Source organism: Antechinus flavipes, chromosome 3, assembly GCF_016432865.1.
Source record: "Antechinus flavipes isolate AdamAnt ecotype Samford, QLD, Australia chromosome 3, AdamAnt_v2, whole genome shotgun sequence".
In the NCBI taxonomy this organism is placed as follows: Eukaryota; Metazoa; Chordata; class Mammalia; order Dasyuromorphia; family Dasyuridae; genus Antechinus; species Antechinus flavipes.
The window spans coordinates 324729899-324748007 of NC_067400.1; the positions used below are offsets into that span (position 1 = coordinate 324729899).

Genomic DNA, 18109 nt, shown 5'->3' on the forward strand with positions numbered 1-18109 from the left:
CTCAGTGAAAGGAATCTAAAGAAACCCAGGATTAATGTTGGGATACACCCAAGCCATCTTTGTAACAACATACTATAGAGCCCAAGAGTTTGGCTGGAAAAGAACTTGGAACAGTGAAAAGCAGTGGAATATTCTGGATAAATAATGAAGAATTCTGATTACATTCATTTATCTTTCCTACTGCTTCTTCTCAAGGACATGGATGAATCTAAGGATTCATCTGTAAAGCTGTAATACAGGGCTCTGAGCAGATGGCAAGCCCTCAATAAAGACATGCTCAGTTGAATACTTGTTAAATTAGGCAATGTAATATAAGTGAGGCAGTTTGGAAGGAGCATTGTCTCAGGAATGACAGAAGCTGGATTCAAACCTTATCTCAGATGCTTGCTAAATGTCCAAGCCTGGGCAAATCACTTATAACCTTTCTAAGCCTCAGTTTCTTACTATGTTAAATAAGAAGGTAGATCCAGAAAGCCTAAGAGGAACTTATAGCTTTGTAACTATTTCCCTAATCTTTTGTATGGAATATCAAATCAGCAGTGTTGAACTCAAGGTCTGAAGACTAAAATATATTCCCTTCTATTCCCACCCAGTGACTGCCCAGTGAGCCAATTCTTTCAGTCATGTCCAACTCTCCATGATCCTATTTGGAGTTTTCTTGGTAAAGATACTAGAATGGTTTTCCATTTCTTTCTCCACTTCATTTGACAGAGAAGGAAACTGAGGCAAACAGGGTTAAGTGACTTGCCTAGGGTTACACAGCTAGGAAGTATCTGAGGTCAGATTTGAACTCAGTTACATGAATATTCCTGACTTTAAGTCTGGCACTCTATCAATTGTGCCATCTCACTGCCCAAAAAATGATCAGAAAATGTTTAATAAAATAAATAAAATTATAATGAAATTATAGATAACATTAATTTGTGGGTTTCTAAGTTAAAATGCAATCCATAGTAATTCATTGCTATTTGAGTTTGACAATATCAAATCAAATGGTTACCATGGAAATCTGATTTTCATATTTCATGGAAATTTCATTGGAATATTTTATGAAATTTCATGGAAATGGAGATATTCAATTCAGCTCAATAAGCATGTATATACAGAACACTGTGCTAGGCACTTAAGATAAACACATTCGATAAAACAGTGATTTATTTAATGAGCTATGATCAATATGCACATAATTAAAATGCAAAATAATATATAAATATGCAAGAAAAGTGAAAAAAACCCATGCTATATGAATCTTGGGCAGCTAGGTGACATAGTGAATAGAGCACCAAGCCTGGGATCAGTAAGACCTGAATTCAAATCTGTCCTCAAGGCACTTAAGAGGTGTGTGATCCTGTACAAATCACTTAATCCTGTATGCCTCAGTTTCCTCATCTGTCAAATGAGATGGTGAAGGAAAGGGCAAACTACTTCAGTACATTTCCCAAGAAAACCCCAAATGAAGTCGCATAGAGTCAGACAAAACTGAAGTGACTGAATAGCAACAAATATGAGTACTGAGAATGGAAAGGTTAAAACAGTCTCAGAGAGGGAAATATTAAGGAAAATTTTCTAAAGTGGTCACATTGGAACTAGGCTTCATATACAATGGGGAAAAAATAATGGTTCTAGAGTCAGAGGGCCTGGATTCAAATTCTGCCTGTGACAATACTTGTACATCCTTGGGCAAGTCATGTAACCTTCCTGAACTCATTTTCCTCATCTGTAAAACAAAGAGTTTAAATTAAATTGTCTCTGAGACCTCTTTCTACTTTAAATCTACAATCCTGTGCCTGATAAGAATTTAGCAATTAGGAAGAAGGAGGGACAGTTGGGAGGATACTCTACATGACTACAGGATTTTCTTAGCAAAGGCATAAAGTATATCTCATTTCCTTCTTCAGCCATTTAACAGATGAGAAAACTGAGGCAAACAGGTTTAAGTGGCTTGTCCACACAGCTAATAAGTATCTGAGGCTAGCTTTGAACTCAGGAAGCTGGATCTTCCTGACTCCAGGTCCAGTGCTATATACACTATGATCCCTAGCTGCCCTTCACCTCTGATAGAGTGTGACAAATTTGGGACTCAGGGTCACCCAGCTAGGATAGACATGAATTCAGGTCTTCCTGACTCTAGGTTCAACACTCTATCGACTGCTTTATGTAGCTGCCCCTAAGAGGGACATAGTAAGTGCTAAATTAGTGCTCAATAGCTGCTGAATGACTGTGCCAGAGTGCACAAGCTGACCTTGATAGAGCTCAGATGATATGGTTACAGAAAAGAGAAACTCTGAGAGACTGATATGGTCCAAACAAATCAGTCTGATTCTGGGTTGAGAAAGATCATTGATAATTGATCTAGAAAGGACCTTTTGTTTGTGTGGACTATAACAACATTTTCCTATAGTAGGAACTTTTTAAAATGTTCACATATTAAGTCATTAAAATTCTAACAAATCTATTACATAGAAACATACTTTTAAGAAAAATAAACATATTTTCCCCAAAGATCCATGAGAAGAATAACATTGTTTTACATTTTTTTATGAATCTCTTTAATGTTTATCTTAAACAGAATATAGCTGAATTATCCTATCTGCTTCTACATTCAGTTTGTTATTATATGCTAATTTGGTTAAAGTTTATAAGGAAAATTCAGCTTCACACAGATTCCTCAGAAAGGGTCTTGAAGATTGCTAAGACTACAGCAATTGGAGACCACACTCTGAAAATCACTTGGAACATTAACTAAACTCAGAACATAAATTGATGCTTGATAGTGTTTGCTGACTTGATTACTGCTTTTATTGAGTGTCTGTGACTGATGTTTTCTGGCCCTTTCTCAAGCTGTTTGTCACATTTCTTCTCAAATACTCAGTTATCTCATCAGATGAACTGAGACTAAATAAAGATTACTTCCTGGTTTCTGTTTGTCGATGCTTCCCAGGAATCTGCTTATTAATTTCAGGCATTTTGATCTTAAAATAGAACAGTCACATCAACTGCTAGAAGTCCACTATGGGCACTATGATGCTTTTTAACTCTGTTTATGGATCATTCCTCATCTTACAAACCTATAGTTAGAGACTAAAGGAGAAAGAAAAAGGAAAGAGTAAAGAGTAAAGAAAAAAGTATTGTAAAGTAGCGCAGTAGATAGAGCACTGGCTCTGCAATCAGGAAGACTCCTTTTCCTGAGTTCAAATCCAGCCTCAGACAGTTAAAAAATGTGTGACCCTGGGCAAGTTACTTAACTTTGTTTGCTTCAGTTTCCTCATCTGTAAAATGAGTTAGAGAAGGAAATGGCAAACCACTCCAGTACCTTTGCCAAAAAAAACCCAAATGGGGTCACAAAGAGTTGAGCACAACTGAAAATTACCCAACAAAAACACAACGAATAAGAATAATAAATTTACCATCTGTATATGATCTCAGTAAATCACCTGACCACAATGGACCTCAATTTTCCCATCTATAAAATGAGGGAGTTGGATTCAGTGACTTCTAAGATTCCTTCCCAATTTTAAATTTATAAATAATAATAATAATGATTTGCATTCTTACAGAAATTTAAGGTTTGCAAAATACTTCCTTCAAAATAAAACTTGAGGTAGTTAGGGAAACCATTATTACTCCCATTTTACAGATGAGGAAACATCTGTCCTGGTTAAGTAACATGCCCATGGTCACATAACAAGGAAGTAGAAGAACTGGAGCTGAAACCCACATCTCCTACCCTCCATTGTTTTTTCCACTCCAAGGTAGAGAGAGGGGAAAGATTAAAAAACTACTTTGATAGTAGAATAGATAGTCCTTGGATTCTAGCTCTCCTTTCTCTCTGACTCCAGATTACCTTTTTGTGTTAACCTCCTCAATGAGTGGTGTGGAGCAACCCATGAAGAACAAGGGAAGGCAGAGTATCATGGAGATGGTGAGGATGATTGTAGCCACTCGGGGGATGGTATGAATGGAGAAAACAAAGCGTTTCATAAGGATGCCCCCAAACAGCATCCCCAAAGCAGCTGCTGGGAGATTCACAGCCCCTGTGAATGAGAAATAAAAATAATCATATTGATAATCATAACTTTTACATGAATACAGAAGAGGTAGGTGGCAGTGACAGGGGAGCTGAAATTGGAATCAAGACCATTAGTTCCCATAACAGTGAAATCATAGTGTATCTATTGAAGAAACTGAGATTCAGAGAGGCTACATGACTTGCTTGCCCAGAGACATAGAGCTAATAAGTTTCTGAGGTAGGATTCAAATTCAGGTTTTTCTGACTCCAATGTGCCTTGTGGTAATTTAGTCATAGGGACTAAAATCCATTGGGGACTTCTGCAAAGTGTTCCATTCATTCCTATTTGCTGTTGCCCTTCTTGGGAATGCCACTTGAAAGCTTGGAGAAATTTAACTTATTCTACTGCTTATCTCTGTAACCTGAGTAGGAAAGGTTGGGAAGGGTGGGAAAGGGTTGAAAAAGGGTACATTAGAGTGGGTTTAGTAGGAGTGGTAAGAACTGGTCAGGAAATCAGGAGAGCTCGTTCTGTCCCTGATTAGTTACACCACCTTGAGCAAACCACTTAACCATTATGGGCTTCAGTTTTCTTTCTGTAAAATGAAGAATATTGGACTAGCTTATCCTCAAGAATCCTTTCAGCTCCAAATGTTGTGATGACCACCTCACTCAACTTTTCCTAGGGACTAAAATTTTGTTCAATCATTCAGTTGTGTCCAATTCTTCACAATCCCATAGACCATCACAACAGCCCTATCTTCCATTATGTCTCAAAATCTGCCCAAATTCATGTTCATCATTTCCATGAGACCATCTATCCATCTCATCCCTTGCTGTCCCCTTTTCCTTTTGCCTTCAATCTTTGTCAACATCAGAGATATTCCCCATGAATCCTGTCTTCTCATTTTATGGCTAGACAATTTAAGTTTCAGCTTCAATATTTGACCCTAGCTGCTATATGAGGGTTCTTTAGTCTCAGAACATAAAGGCAGGGGTGAACAGGAGTCAGAGAAATAACAACTATGTCCCTTGCTCTAATTATTTCAGAAACTTTCAAGTGAACGAGATTTTTGTTCAGTTGTCTATACAATAATTAAAGTTATTATTTATTGCATTTAAAAAAATTTGCATTGTTTGTAGGTATTCAGTAAAATACATCTTGTCAATTCCTTAGATGGAAAGCTCCCAGAAGACAGGGATTTTTTCTTGAATCATTCTGCTGTCTTCCCACCTATACTAAGTGGAAATCAATCAATTCCAAGGACAAAAGAAAGAGCGAGATATGAGTACTATTTAATAATGCAAATTATTTTAATTAGAGTCACTTTTTTTTTTTTAAATTTAAGTCCTGGTTCTTGTTTTGACCCTTAGGAAAGCTATCTATTATATCTGGGCCTCTCATTTGTAAAACAAAGTAGTTGAATTTGAGAACTTCCAAGATTTCTTCAAGAGCTAAATCTAAAAGTCTACCTCCTCCATCTTACAGATGAAGATACAGACAAGTATGTAGTGGTGAAACTATTTGGTCAAATGGCTACTGAGCAGCTAAGAGAAACCCAGAATCTGGTCTTTTGACTCCATTGAATTTGTTTGACTTGTTGGTTGGCAAATGTGTTCTTTAGTCTTTGGAAGTACTGGCTTTGTGACAGTTTTGAATCTCTGGGGAGGCAAAGAAAGCGAGCAGTTCTATTATATAAAACAGAAAAGATTTTGTACAAACAAAACTAATGCAGTTAAAATTAGAAGAGGAATGGTAAAATGCAGGGAAAATCTTTGCAGTAAATTTCTCTGACAAAGTTCTGATATCCAAGATATATAAGGAACAGATTCAACTGTAGGAGAGTAAATGTCATTCTCCAGTCGATAAATGGTCAAAGCATATGAACTGGCAGTTTTTCAAAGGAAGAAATCCAAGCTACCAACAATGATATGAAAAATGCTCCAAAGTAATACTTCCCTGGTTTCCTTTAAATTTCAACTAAAATTCCATTTTTAAAAAGGAAGTCTTTCATAACCTTTTTAAATTCTAGCATCTTACCCTTGTTATTATTTTTTTTTTTACTATTTATCCTGTATATACTATGCTTTGTATATATTTGCATCTTATTTTCCTCTTCAGATTGTAAATTTTTTACAGGTAGGGACTGTCTTTTGCCTCTTTGTAACCCCTGTGTTAAGAGAAGCCTTGGCATGTAATAGGAGCTTAATAAATATTTATTGGTTAGTTGAATTACTAATAATAAGAAAAATACAAACAAAGACCACTTTGAGTTTCTACCTTACCACCATCAAATTGGCAAAAATGACAATCATTTGAGGAGTTGTAGAAAAACAGGAATATTAATACAACATAAGTGAAGTGATCATTTGAGCTAGCTATTCTGGAAAGCAATTTGGAATTACACTAAGTTATGGGTTTCCCTTTGACCCAGTGATGTCATTACCAATCTATATCCCCAAAAGCATTAAAGGGAGAGGAGAAGGAGCTCTATTTACAAATATATTTAAAACTGTTCTTTTCACAGTGGCAAACTAAAAGGTATCTGTCAAGAGGGGAATTGCTAAATAAATTATAGTAGATAGATATTATGGAATATACTTTGCTGTGAGAAATAAAAGGGCTGGGTTTCAAAAAAAATCTCGGATGACTGGCCTGAATTGATGCAGGATAAAATGAATGAAACCTAGAGATCAATTTATACAATAACAACATTGAAAATGTTGAAAAGAAAAAAATATTGAAAGCCTTAAGACCTCTGATCAATATAAAGATCAGCCATGATGGCAAAGGACTGGTGATTCTATAAACTAGCTCCCTATCACCTGAGAGAGAGGTATAATGATCTGTATCCACATCTCTCTATATATTTTCAGACATGGCCAATGTTTTGCTTTACTGATACTTATCTGATACAAGATGGTTTTTTCCCCTCTTTCTTTCAAATGGGAGGTAGGGTGGAGCTGGGCATGAAATGGGAAGTTAGCAATGAGGTTACCAAAATGAGGGAAAAATGTAAGAGAAGATGGTCATTGAGGCATTTTAAAAAATGCATCATAGAAAACAGAATTAAGGTCTGTAGAAAATAGAAAAGCTGGACAGTTTTGGAGATAACATGCTGAATGAATTATCTGCTTTGAAAGAAAAGCAAACTAATCATAAATCAGATTTGTGGCTTCATGTATGAGTTTATTTTTCTGTTCTGCTTAGTATATGGAAGTACTCATCATATTTAATGCTGGTTAAGTTAGGGAATTGTTAAAATCACAAAAGAAATGTCAAAGTGATATAAAAAGTGAACAATATTTTACCATTTCTAAATTATACTCTGTCTTCCCTTGTGACTGTTCCAATGGTCACACCCCTTTGAAGGCCATCTGAATTCCAATATATGCCCAGCTTCTCTCAGGGCACTGAAGTGGGGGAGGAAGCCTCTTTATAACCTCCTCCCCAACAGGAAAAGGAAACTTTTCCGACTGGGGTTTTTGACTAGAAAGGGTTGGGGTCTCAGAGTCTGTCCCGCCCAGGCTTTTCCTGATTGTTAACAAGGAAAGAGCCACTTATAGTTCTTTCCTCTCAAAAGTTTCTCACCCTCATTTTTTTTTCCTTTAATGTGGCATTTCACATTTTCAGTGTTTTATCAGTCTCTTGCTCTGGAGCCCTTCCCTTCGGCTCAAGGACCACTTCCCAGTTCTCGGAGCCATACTATTCATAACTCACCGATGAGAAAGTTGGCATAGGCTGCAGTGGCTCCATACTGCTTTTCCAGGAATTTGTTGAGGAAGGTGGAGAGCCCGGCTATGACTGAAGAGAAGCTACACTGTGTCAGGACCACCAAGACAAACAGGGGGTTCATCAGCAGTCTCATGAAAATGCGTGGAAACCCTGAGAACAAACATACATTTATGGCAGGGCCTAATATCTCAAATGAAGCATTTGGGGACTTTTAGTGTGTTATTATTGTTGGGCTAGGTTTTTTCAATAGGGCTGTGATGAGGGAGGCAGCATGTTCTGTTAGATGGCCTCAAGTCAGAAGAACCTGGGTTCCAGTCTTGGTTTTGACACGTTCTGGTTGTGTGACCCTGCAGATATAATTTAACTCTTTGTCCCCAGCAACTCTCTAAGACTAAAACTTAGAGAGTAGAGAGATGCATTGGTGAAGGGAATTTTCTCTTCAGGAATTCCCTGTATCATGGAATTCTCAGACTCCATCCTGCTTTTTTCCACCAAAAATCCAAAATCTGCAGAGAATATTTTATCCTACTTATTCCATTTTCCATAGAACATACCATTACTTCTTTAAAATGGCAGACTGTTTTATTTTCAAGGAAGGGAAACTGAGACACAGAATAATTTAATGATTCAGCCAAAATTAAAACTAGAAAATCTTTCAGCACATCCAAAATTATGCTAGATTTAAAAGAAGTTAGGCTACACACAAATAGCATCAATAACTGGTGTGGAAACCATGGAACCAGAGCTGTCTGTCCTTCAGCTGCTAAGTAGACAGTGCTGCTCCTTGCAACAGAAGGGTAAATAGTATGAGGTGCATGGGTTGAGCTCATTTTGACAGGCCAGATGGATTTGAATTTCTCTGCAGGTTTGGGCTTGAACCTAGGTCTCCTGGTTCTTTATTGAAGAAATTTTTCCCAGGGAATTAAAACAGCTTCCAGAAAAGAATCTTTTACCTCAGCAACATGGACTATATTGGTTTAGGAAGCTGGGTTACCACAGCAAGGGAGATTTTCAGGCCACCTGCCCTTACCTATTCCACCACAATTTATAACAATAAGTTCTCATGTCCCCACCCCCATCATCCTACCATCCCACATTCCACTATCCCAGGCCATTTCACCAAAAGCATTAGAAAATGAAAACAGAGTGGGAGATTTTTACGTTTAATGAAATCTGTCAGGGAGCCTTGGTGCTTGATTTCCTCCATCTTCCTCATCTCTTCTGCTGCATCAGTAGATATCTAATGAACAAAGAGAAAGTCTTTAAAGGCTGCTGACCTCTTCCAGAGCTACCTACCTAAAATAGGGATATTATTGGGCTTCTCTGCCCCCAAATATTATTTTTCCCAGCCATCCAGGATGTTCACCTTAAATAAACAGCAGTTCTAATAGATGATTGACTTCACTTAATATTTATTATGACAATAATAAATTCTAATTCTAATGCCTCACTCTGGTTACAAAAGGCACCAAGCTGATGAATCAAATTTAACAATCAACTCTTTAGTCAATGAGAGTCAGCTTTATTATACTGCAGTTATAGCCTCTCCCATCAGCCCATTTCTCTTCTATCTTTCATGGCTTCACTTTTCCATAAGAATAATTCCATGATCCTTTAGTTTCTGTGATACTGTGTTTTAAATGAACTGATTTTGAATTCTCTCTTATATCTTAGTCTTTGTTCTCAATCTCTCTCTCTCTCTTTCTCTCTCTCTCTCTCTCTCTCTCTCTCTCTCTCTCTCTCTCTCTCTCTCTCTCTCTCTCTCTCCTGTATGTCTCTTTCCGTGTCTGTCTCTCTCTCGTTCATCTCACTGGAAACTATGATTGATGGCTTTCTCTCTACTTTCTCCTTACCACTCTCGTTGCCCACCTACATGGCTTTAATTATCAACTTCATTGATGACTCTCAAATCCACTCTTTAGCCATGATCTTTTACATTTTCTCCAGTCTTTTATCCCTAGAAACCTCCCTCCCTGCTAAAAAATCCCTTCCATCTAGTTTACCTCTCAGACCTGTGGAGGAGAAAGAAATTTGTGACCAAAGATGAACTAGAGACCATTACTGATCACCAAATAGAAAATTTTGATTATATCAAATTAAAAAGCCTTTGTACAAAACAAAACTAATGCAAACAAGATTAGAAGGGAAGCAACACACTGGGAAAACATCTTCACAGTTAAAGGTTCTGATAAAGGCCTCATTTCCAAAATATATAGAGAATTGACTCTAATTTATAAGAAATCAAGCCATTCTCTAATTGATAAATGGTCAAAGGATATGAACAGACAATTTTCAGATGATGAAATTGAAACTATTACCACTCATATGAAAGAGTGTTCCAAATCATTATTGATCAGAGAAATGCAAATTAAGACAACTCTGAGATACCACTACACACCTGTCAGATTGGCTAAGATGACAGGAAAAAATAAAGATGAATGTTGGAGGGGATGCGGGAAAACTGGGACACTGATGCATTGTTGGTGGAGTTGTGAACGAATCCAGCCATTCTGGAGAGCAATTTGGAATTATGCCCAAAAAGTTATCAAACTGTGCATACCCTTTGATCCAGCAGTGTTACTTCTGGGCATATATCCCAAAGAAATACTAAAGAAGGGAAAGGGACCTGTAGGTGCCAAAATGTTTGTGGCAGCCCTGTTTGTAGTGGCTAGAAACTGGAAAATTAATGGATGCCCATCAATTAGAGAATGGTTGGGTAAATTGTGGTATATGAATATTATGGAATATTATTGTTCTGTAAGGAATGACCAGCAGGATGAATACAGAGAGGACTGGCGAGACTTACATGAATTGATGCTAAGTGAAATGAGCAGAACCGGGAGATCATTATATACCTCAACAACGATACTGTTTGAGGATGTATTCTGATGGAAGTGGATTTCTTTGACAAAGAGACCTAACTCAGTTTCAATTGATCAATGCTGGACAGAAACAGCTACACCCAAAGAAAGAACACTGGGAAATGAATGTAAACTATTTGCATTTTTGTTTTTCTTCCCAGGTTATTTTTACCTTCTGAATCTAATTCTCCCTGTGCAACAAGAGAACTGTTCAGTTCTGCATACATATATTGTATCTAGGATATACTGTAACCTATTTAACACATATAGGTCTGCTTGCCATCTAGGGGAGGGGGTGGAGGGAGGGAGGGGAAAAGTCGGAACAGAAGTGAGTGCAAGGGATAATGCTGTAAAAAATTACCCTGGCATGGGTTCTGTCAATAAAAAGTTATTTAAAAAATCCCTTCCCTCTTCTTCATCCACTCAGCCCTAACCCCTTGGAGTTATCATTCTCCCCCTTCTCTATCCCCAGTGTTCTTAATTAATCCTGTCAATTCTTTCACTATGTCCCCTGGATTCCTCCCTTGCACCATGTTTCCAGTCACTATAAGGACTTCATTAGATCATAGTTGGATTCAATTTAATTCAATAAACAGTTATTTAGTGCCTACTATGTGCCAGACGCGGTGCTGACTGGATTAAGGCCATAACTAAACTTTCAGTTTCCAATTTCCTTTAGCTCTAATACAGATCACATAATACTGACAAAGTAATCTATTCCAAATGTCATTTTTTATCATATTGTCCCTTCTCAAGAACCTTAAAGAGTTCTCTGTAGCTTAAAATAGAGTTTAAACTCAGATGGAGATTTAAGGTCCTCCCCATCAACTAACTCTCTCTTTCCAACCTCATCTCTAATTACTCCAAAATACTTCTGTGCCCCAGGCAGGATCGTTTGCTAACAATTCCCTATACCCAATCCACAAAAACTTGTTATTTTACGATTCTAGAATGTTTCCTTCTCTATTACTTCAGTGCTAGTTCCAGTCTACGGTCTGGCTAATCACTCTGATCTGAGTAAGGAATCCTGACTAACCTTACCAGGCTATCCCCATGTCCAGGGGTCAGCTCTGTCTTCAGTGTGGTATGGTTTAAGAGATAATGGATGGCACTTTGCCTCAAAGACAAAGATCTCTATGTTTCAATGCCTCTGTTTTTTTCTCTCTAAAATGAAGATGTTGGACCAGATGGATGATCTTTGAGGTCACTTTCAATTCTGGCTTTTCATGATTCTATCTCTTCCTCTTATTGGTCTTGCCTCTCTGAGATTGGAAAAACCATTTTGTAATCATCTGTCCTTAACATTTTAACTTAAATTAGTTTATAATGAGACTGGAAAAGACTTTAAAGATGATCCATAATGTTTTGCTCTACTCATTTTACACAGAAAAAAATTGCAACCCAGAGAAAGGAGTTGGCTTGTCCAAGGTCATATAAGACAGCCAGTGGCAAAGCAAGGCTGAGAACTCAGATCTTCTGGCTCCTAGTTCAGTATTATTTCTATTGCTGTATAATGCAATTACTTCTCCAAACTCCAGAGAATACTGAAAACTGACAACAGTTAACATCTATGTAGTGCCTACTCTGTGCCAGGAACTATGTTAAGAGCTTTACAATTATTAAGTCATTTTATCCTCGCTACAACCCTGGAAGGTAGGAGCTATTATTATCTTCATTTTACAGGTTTACAGATTAGTAAAGTGACGCAAACTGAGAAATTGAGTTGCTCAGGATTACATGGCTGGTAAATATTTAAGGCTGATTTGAACTCAGCTCTGCCTACTACTTTATCTACTGGGTCACCTACTGCCCCTAACTAGTCCAATAACTAACTTCTCACTTAGCAGGGCTCTGAAAGAATAGAAACCAAGACACATAGGTTTTTAAGGAGAGATAGATACTGGAAAAAAAAAAGAGACTTGATGCTAGTGAGGAGGAAAGAGGTGACAAATTTAAACTGTTTCATGGTCTGGGATGGGACACATGTTTTTACTATACTTTGCCTAATAGTTGTTCATTTATATCTATTTATTCTCTTTAGTTTTGTCTATATCTTATTTACCCAACTAGACCATAGCTTATATTTCCTTTATATTTGCCACAGTACCCAGGGCCATTCAATAAATACTTATTTTCAAAAGAAATTCATCCATTTCCTAATTCTCCAAGCTTCCTTCTTGTAGATAGTGTTATTTCCTTTTCCTCCTCCTTTACCTTTCTACCTTCTATGCTTTTTGCTCCCTAAATTATTGATATTTTTGTTTTTGTTTTTCCCTCCAAAGCAATCAGTCCCATATCCTTACTCCTGTACCCCTGGGTTCTCATGTCCCTGATGTGTCATGGTAGATAATTTCCGCTTGAACATAATTTCTTATTGGGAAGATGGGAAGGGTTAGATGTGTGTGTGTGTGTGTGTGTGTGTGTGTGTGTGTGTGTGTGTCTTGTGGGGAAGAAGAATAGAAAGGGAGAAAATCAGAGAAGAGATGTGATGAACTCAGTTTCTAACTGTTTCACATATCAGTAGGCCATGCACCAACCTAGCTTTGGCCATGACTATACCACTGAGGGTCTCTGCTGTGTTGCAGTTAAAAGCTATCCGAACTGTAAACCAGGTAATTCGCAGAGGTCATCCGTTCTCATGAAGGGAAAGAAAAAAGAGGAGGTTTATCAGTGAGTGGAGATATGGAAGAAGATCAGATGGCCACCAGTTCTAAGTTCTCTTGTTAAATTTTCCCATTATTCTCCACCAATCCCTTGAAGAGACAGTGACAGAGACATTTCAGTGACTGAAAATCTTACCTGCTCTCCTCTGAGCATGTTTCGTGGGAAGAAAAAAAATGGCAAAGATATGATGACCAAACAGCCTGAGGCAATGAGCAGACCTAGCCACCAGGCTCCAATCCATCGGGGATCTCTAGGGCTCAGATTCACAGCAGCTAGAGAGAAGTAATAGTAACAATAATAATAACAATGACGATGATGATGTTTATAATAGTAACACACATTTACAGATTTAAGCAACTAATGGCTATATATTTAAGTAATTAACCCATAAATAAGTAACTAACATTTGCATATTTAAGTAACTAACACATATTTAAGTAACTATCATTTGCATATTAAGCAATTAACATATATTTAAGTAACTAACACATACTTAAGTAACTAATATAATTAAGTAACTAACATTTACATATTTAAGTAAATGGCATTTAGATTTAAGTAACTAACATTTAAGCAACTACCATTTACATATTTAAGTGACTAACATTTACATATTTAAGTAACTAATATTATAATTAAGTGACTAACATTTACATATTTAAATAACATGTATATATTTAAGTAACTTACATTTATATATTTAAGTAACTAACATTTACATAATTAAGTAACTAATATTTACATATTTAAGTAACTAACATTTATATATTTAAGATCTGTAAAATACTTTTAATAGTGGTAACTCATTTGGTCCCTACAACAACCCTGTGACGTGGGTGCTATTATTACTTCGTTTTACACATAAAGAAACTGAAGTTAAATGACTTGCCCAACATCACCCAGCTAGGGACTGAGGCAGTATTCAAACCCAGGCCATCTTGATTCCAAATACCGTACTCTATCCACTCTGCCACTTCAGACACTCATGTTTCCAACCTTATTAGGAAAGAAACCCCTCTCCCAAAGGCTTGCAAATCTCCTCAGGTTACTCTTTTGGATCCATGAAAAAGAGAAAAGTAACCCCATTTCCTAGATTTATACTAAACCAGACAAATGAAGCTGTGGGAGGAGGTAACAAAGTACAGCTAAAAAGAACACTAAGGTTGGAGCTTTGAATTCAAATGCTCCTTCTGGTACATATTATAACTATGACCTTGAGTGAATCATATATTCTCCATAAAGTCCACTTCCTCTGCAGTAGAGCAAGAGGTTTGGGATAGATGGCCTTTTGGATCCTTTCCAGGAGAATCTATGATCCCAGTTGTTCCTACTTTAGAGTAGATTTAGACCTGGATGGAACCTTAGAGGTTCCATCTTTTTTTAATAACAAATATGATTTCGTTTTATCTTCACAATAACTCTATTTTAGAGGTGAATAAACTGAGGTTAAGTGACTTGTCCAGGGTCACACCAAGAATCACTATCTGAGGCTGGTTTTGAACTCATGTTCTATTCACAATCCCAGGCTCAGTGCTCTACTCACTGTGCTATCTAGCAGCCTTAAGCATTCTCCAGAAGCACTGGGTAGTCTCCTTTATCCTGACCAGAGACCTGAATTCTTCTCTTATCCACCTCCTGATGCCAGAGAAAGTGGACAACTAAATAGTTCCCTTTTCCTTCACCCTTCTTTAAAGAAAGAGTTTTTGCAATGCTCACTAGACGCAATGATGGTGGCTGATCCTGGGGTATCCTTCTTGGCCAAATTTACCAGTCTGAAACTGCAGTTACCCTAGTCCTGCCTGTGTAAACCTCTGTTGTGAATAGATCAGGCAGAGTTGTCAGAAATCAAAGAGAAGGAAGGAAGGAAAGAGAGAGGAAAAAGAGACAGGGAAAGAGGAAGAAGGGAGGGAAATTTGGAAGGAAGAAGAGAAAGAGGGAAGGAGTAAGGTGTGAGGGAAAGAAAGAAGGAATGAGGGGAAAAAAGGAAAGAAAGGAAGAAGAGGAGAGGGAGAAGAAGGAAGCAGGGAGGGAGAGAAGGAAGGAAAGAGGGAAGTAGAGAGAGAAAAGGAAGAAGGGAGGGAAGTAGAGAGAAAAGAGGGAAAGAAAGAAGAAGAGAGGGAAAGAAAGAGGGGAGGGGAGAGGGAAAGAAAAAAAGCAAGGAGGGAGAGAAGGAAGGAAAGAAAGAGGTAGGAAGAGACAGGGAAAAAAAGAAGGGAGGGTCTCAGAAATCTCATCCATTAGCTGAGCTAAAGGGAGCCTTGGTCCTGACTTCTCTGCTTTCTACAGAGATCAATTCTTTTTCTTGTCAAGTCCCAAAGAGAAATGAGCCTGGGGCTTTCTGACTAAATGAGGGAAGCACCAGTTAATTGAAGAGGTTGTATAGATTGGGTACTTATCCTCTTCTAAATCCCAGGAGGGGATTGACTTCTCTCTGTCCAGTAGATTCATAATAACTAGGCAAATCAGTCCTGAGATTGACAGCCCCTTTGGGGGGGATAAAATCCATCAGCTCCTAGCAACCTCCATCTAGAGTTTGTGGCTGTCCTGTCTGCATTGATGTGGCCTGTTTCAGGCTAAGCTTTCAGAATTCAGAAACATGACTGCGTTCCCTGGCTTGTATCACATCATGAATGCTTACTACTTTACATCCAGACACAAAGGGCATTATATCCATTATCTTATGGTAGCTAGCTATCACTGGACAGAGGACTGAATCTGAAAGAAGACCTGAATTCAAATGTGACCCCAGACACTGTAAACTTGGTCAAGTCACTTGGCTCTGTCTACCTCAGTTTACTCAACAGTAAAGTTGGGAGGGGGGGAGTAATAATAGAATCTATCTCCCAGGGTTGTCATGAAGTTTAGAAAAGCATTTTGTAAACCTTTTTATTGTTATCCAGTTATTTCAGTTATGTCTGACTCTTCATGACCCATTCTAGAATGTTCTTGGCAAAGATAATGGAATGGTTTGCCATTTCCTTCTCTCCATTCTACAGATAATAAAACTGAGGCAGACAGGATTAAATGACTTGCCCAAACTCACACAGTTAATCCCTCAGGGGACCCCCTTCTTTCTTTCCCCTTTTCCTTCTCTCCCTCCTTCCCTTCTTCTTTCATCTCTCTCTCTACCTCCTTTCCTTCCTTCTCTCCCTTCCTGCTTCTTTTCTTTCCCTCTTCCCCTTTCCCTCTCTATCTCCCTCTCTCCTTTGAACTCCCTAAATCCAGTCTTCTTGATTCCAAGACCAATTATCTATATCCTATGACAACTAACTGCCCCTTGTAAAACTTAAAATACTACATAAATGTTATTTCTTATGTGAGTCTTTCAGCAACCTTATGAGATAGGTGATGTAAATTTTATTTTACCCATTTTGAGGTTCAAAGAGATTGAAGGATTCATTAAGGTTGCAGGGCTGTGAAGTATTTAATATGTACCACTTAAGGAGGAGGGAAGCATGAGAGGTTTGGGGTTACTTCCATAATTACCAAAGTATCTAAATGGAGAGGCAGCTCAGGGTTATGGCTGGAGGGCTGATTTTGGAATCAGCAAGAAAGAAAAAGGTTTAAGCATCACATCTCAACCTTAAGAACTAGAAACATTAAGACCTGAGTTTGTACACTACTTTAGATAATCACTAGCTGTGTAACTTTGGGCTACTTAACCTTTCCCAGGCTCGGTAACCTCATCTATAAAATGGAAGTAATAACAGCATCTTCCTCCAAGAATTGCTATAAGAATCAAATACGATGATTTATTTGCCTATAGTTATTTGAAATCTTTAAAAGCTCTATAAATATTTACTAGTAATATTATCATAGCTCATGTTGTTTGGAGTTTGGAGGTATGACCATGGTGAATGTGTAGTGAAATCTTTTACAGTTGATTGGTGTATACAGAAGTATACTCACCTGGTTCAATCCTTCCATAATCAACAAAGATCTGTAGCATCACTGACCCCAGCAGGTACCCAAAAGCTGGTCCAAACACAGCAATGGCAAATAAAATTGCTGGAGATGAGAGAAATGTGTTAAATCAGCAGTTTCACAAAAAGATCCAATCTGCTGCGGGAGCAGAGCAGGATGAGAATTTAACCCTTCCATCTAAAAAGAAGCAATTAATCAACAATTACAATAATGGGCTCTTAGTTTTAGAAGGGACCTATCAAAGTTAGCCCTTTATCTGAAGCATGACTTTCTCAACAACATTCCCAAGTAGGTATTGTTCAGCTTCTAGTAGCGGGGCAGGATTTACTATCCATGAATCTATATGTTGAGCTAAAATTTGCCTTCCTGAAATTTATGCCATCCAGAACCAAGCAGAACAAACTTAACCTCTAATTGAAATCAGGAAAAAAAATTTGCTTTTGTTTTGAAGATTTAAATTTACAAAAAAACAAAATTGTTCTTTGTAAAAGAATTGTTTTCAATCATTCATTTATCCCTCCATTTTTCTTTGGCTATGGAGACTTGGCCACCCAAGTTACTAATCACTATTTACCCGGGGAAAAGTTGCCAGGGGAAAGTGTGGCATTTTTGTGGATCACTGCTTATTAGCTTCTATATCACGCAAGCAGATATATTGTCCACATTCAAATCTATGCTATTCTTTTCACTACCCTTCTGGTCACCTATAATGCCTCTACCATTGAATCCCAAGAGAAAATAAGACCATAAGAGGTCATGTGGTCCATTTTCCTTGCTTGAAGGCAGACCCACACCTAAAGCCAGACAAGTGAGGCAGTTGTGGTTTAAAAGGTTTACTGTATAATATATAGAATAGTGCTGGGCCTGGAGTCAGGAAAGATTCATCTTCCTGAGTTTAAATCTGACCTCAGATGCTTA

At 37.8% G+C, this 18109-nt stretch overlaps 1 protein-coding gene across 1 annotated transcript in view; it reads right to left on the reverse strand.

Annotated features, from left to right (window-relative positions):
* The window catches only part of SLCO2A1 (solute carrier organic anion transporter family member 2A1), a 146101-nt gene that overhangs the window by 25689 nt on the left and 102303 nt on the right, over nucleotides 1–18109 (reverse strand). Inside the window, exons 5-9 of the mRNA XM_051985578.1 lie at nucleotides 17177–17275; nucleotides 13403–13539; nucleotides 8904–8982; nucleotides 7728–7892; nucleotides 3845–4034 (exon numbers count right to left, since the gene is read on the reverse strand). Coding sequence (XP_051841538.1) covers nucleotides 3845–4034; nucleotides 7728–7892; nucleotides 8904–8982; nucleotides 13403–13539; nucleotides 17177–17275 — 670 coding nt within the window. The remainder of the gene's footprint in view (nucleotides 1–3844; nucleotides 4035–7727; nucleotides 7893–8903; nucleotides 8983–13402; nucleotides 13540–17176; nucleotides 17276–18109) is intronic.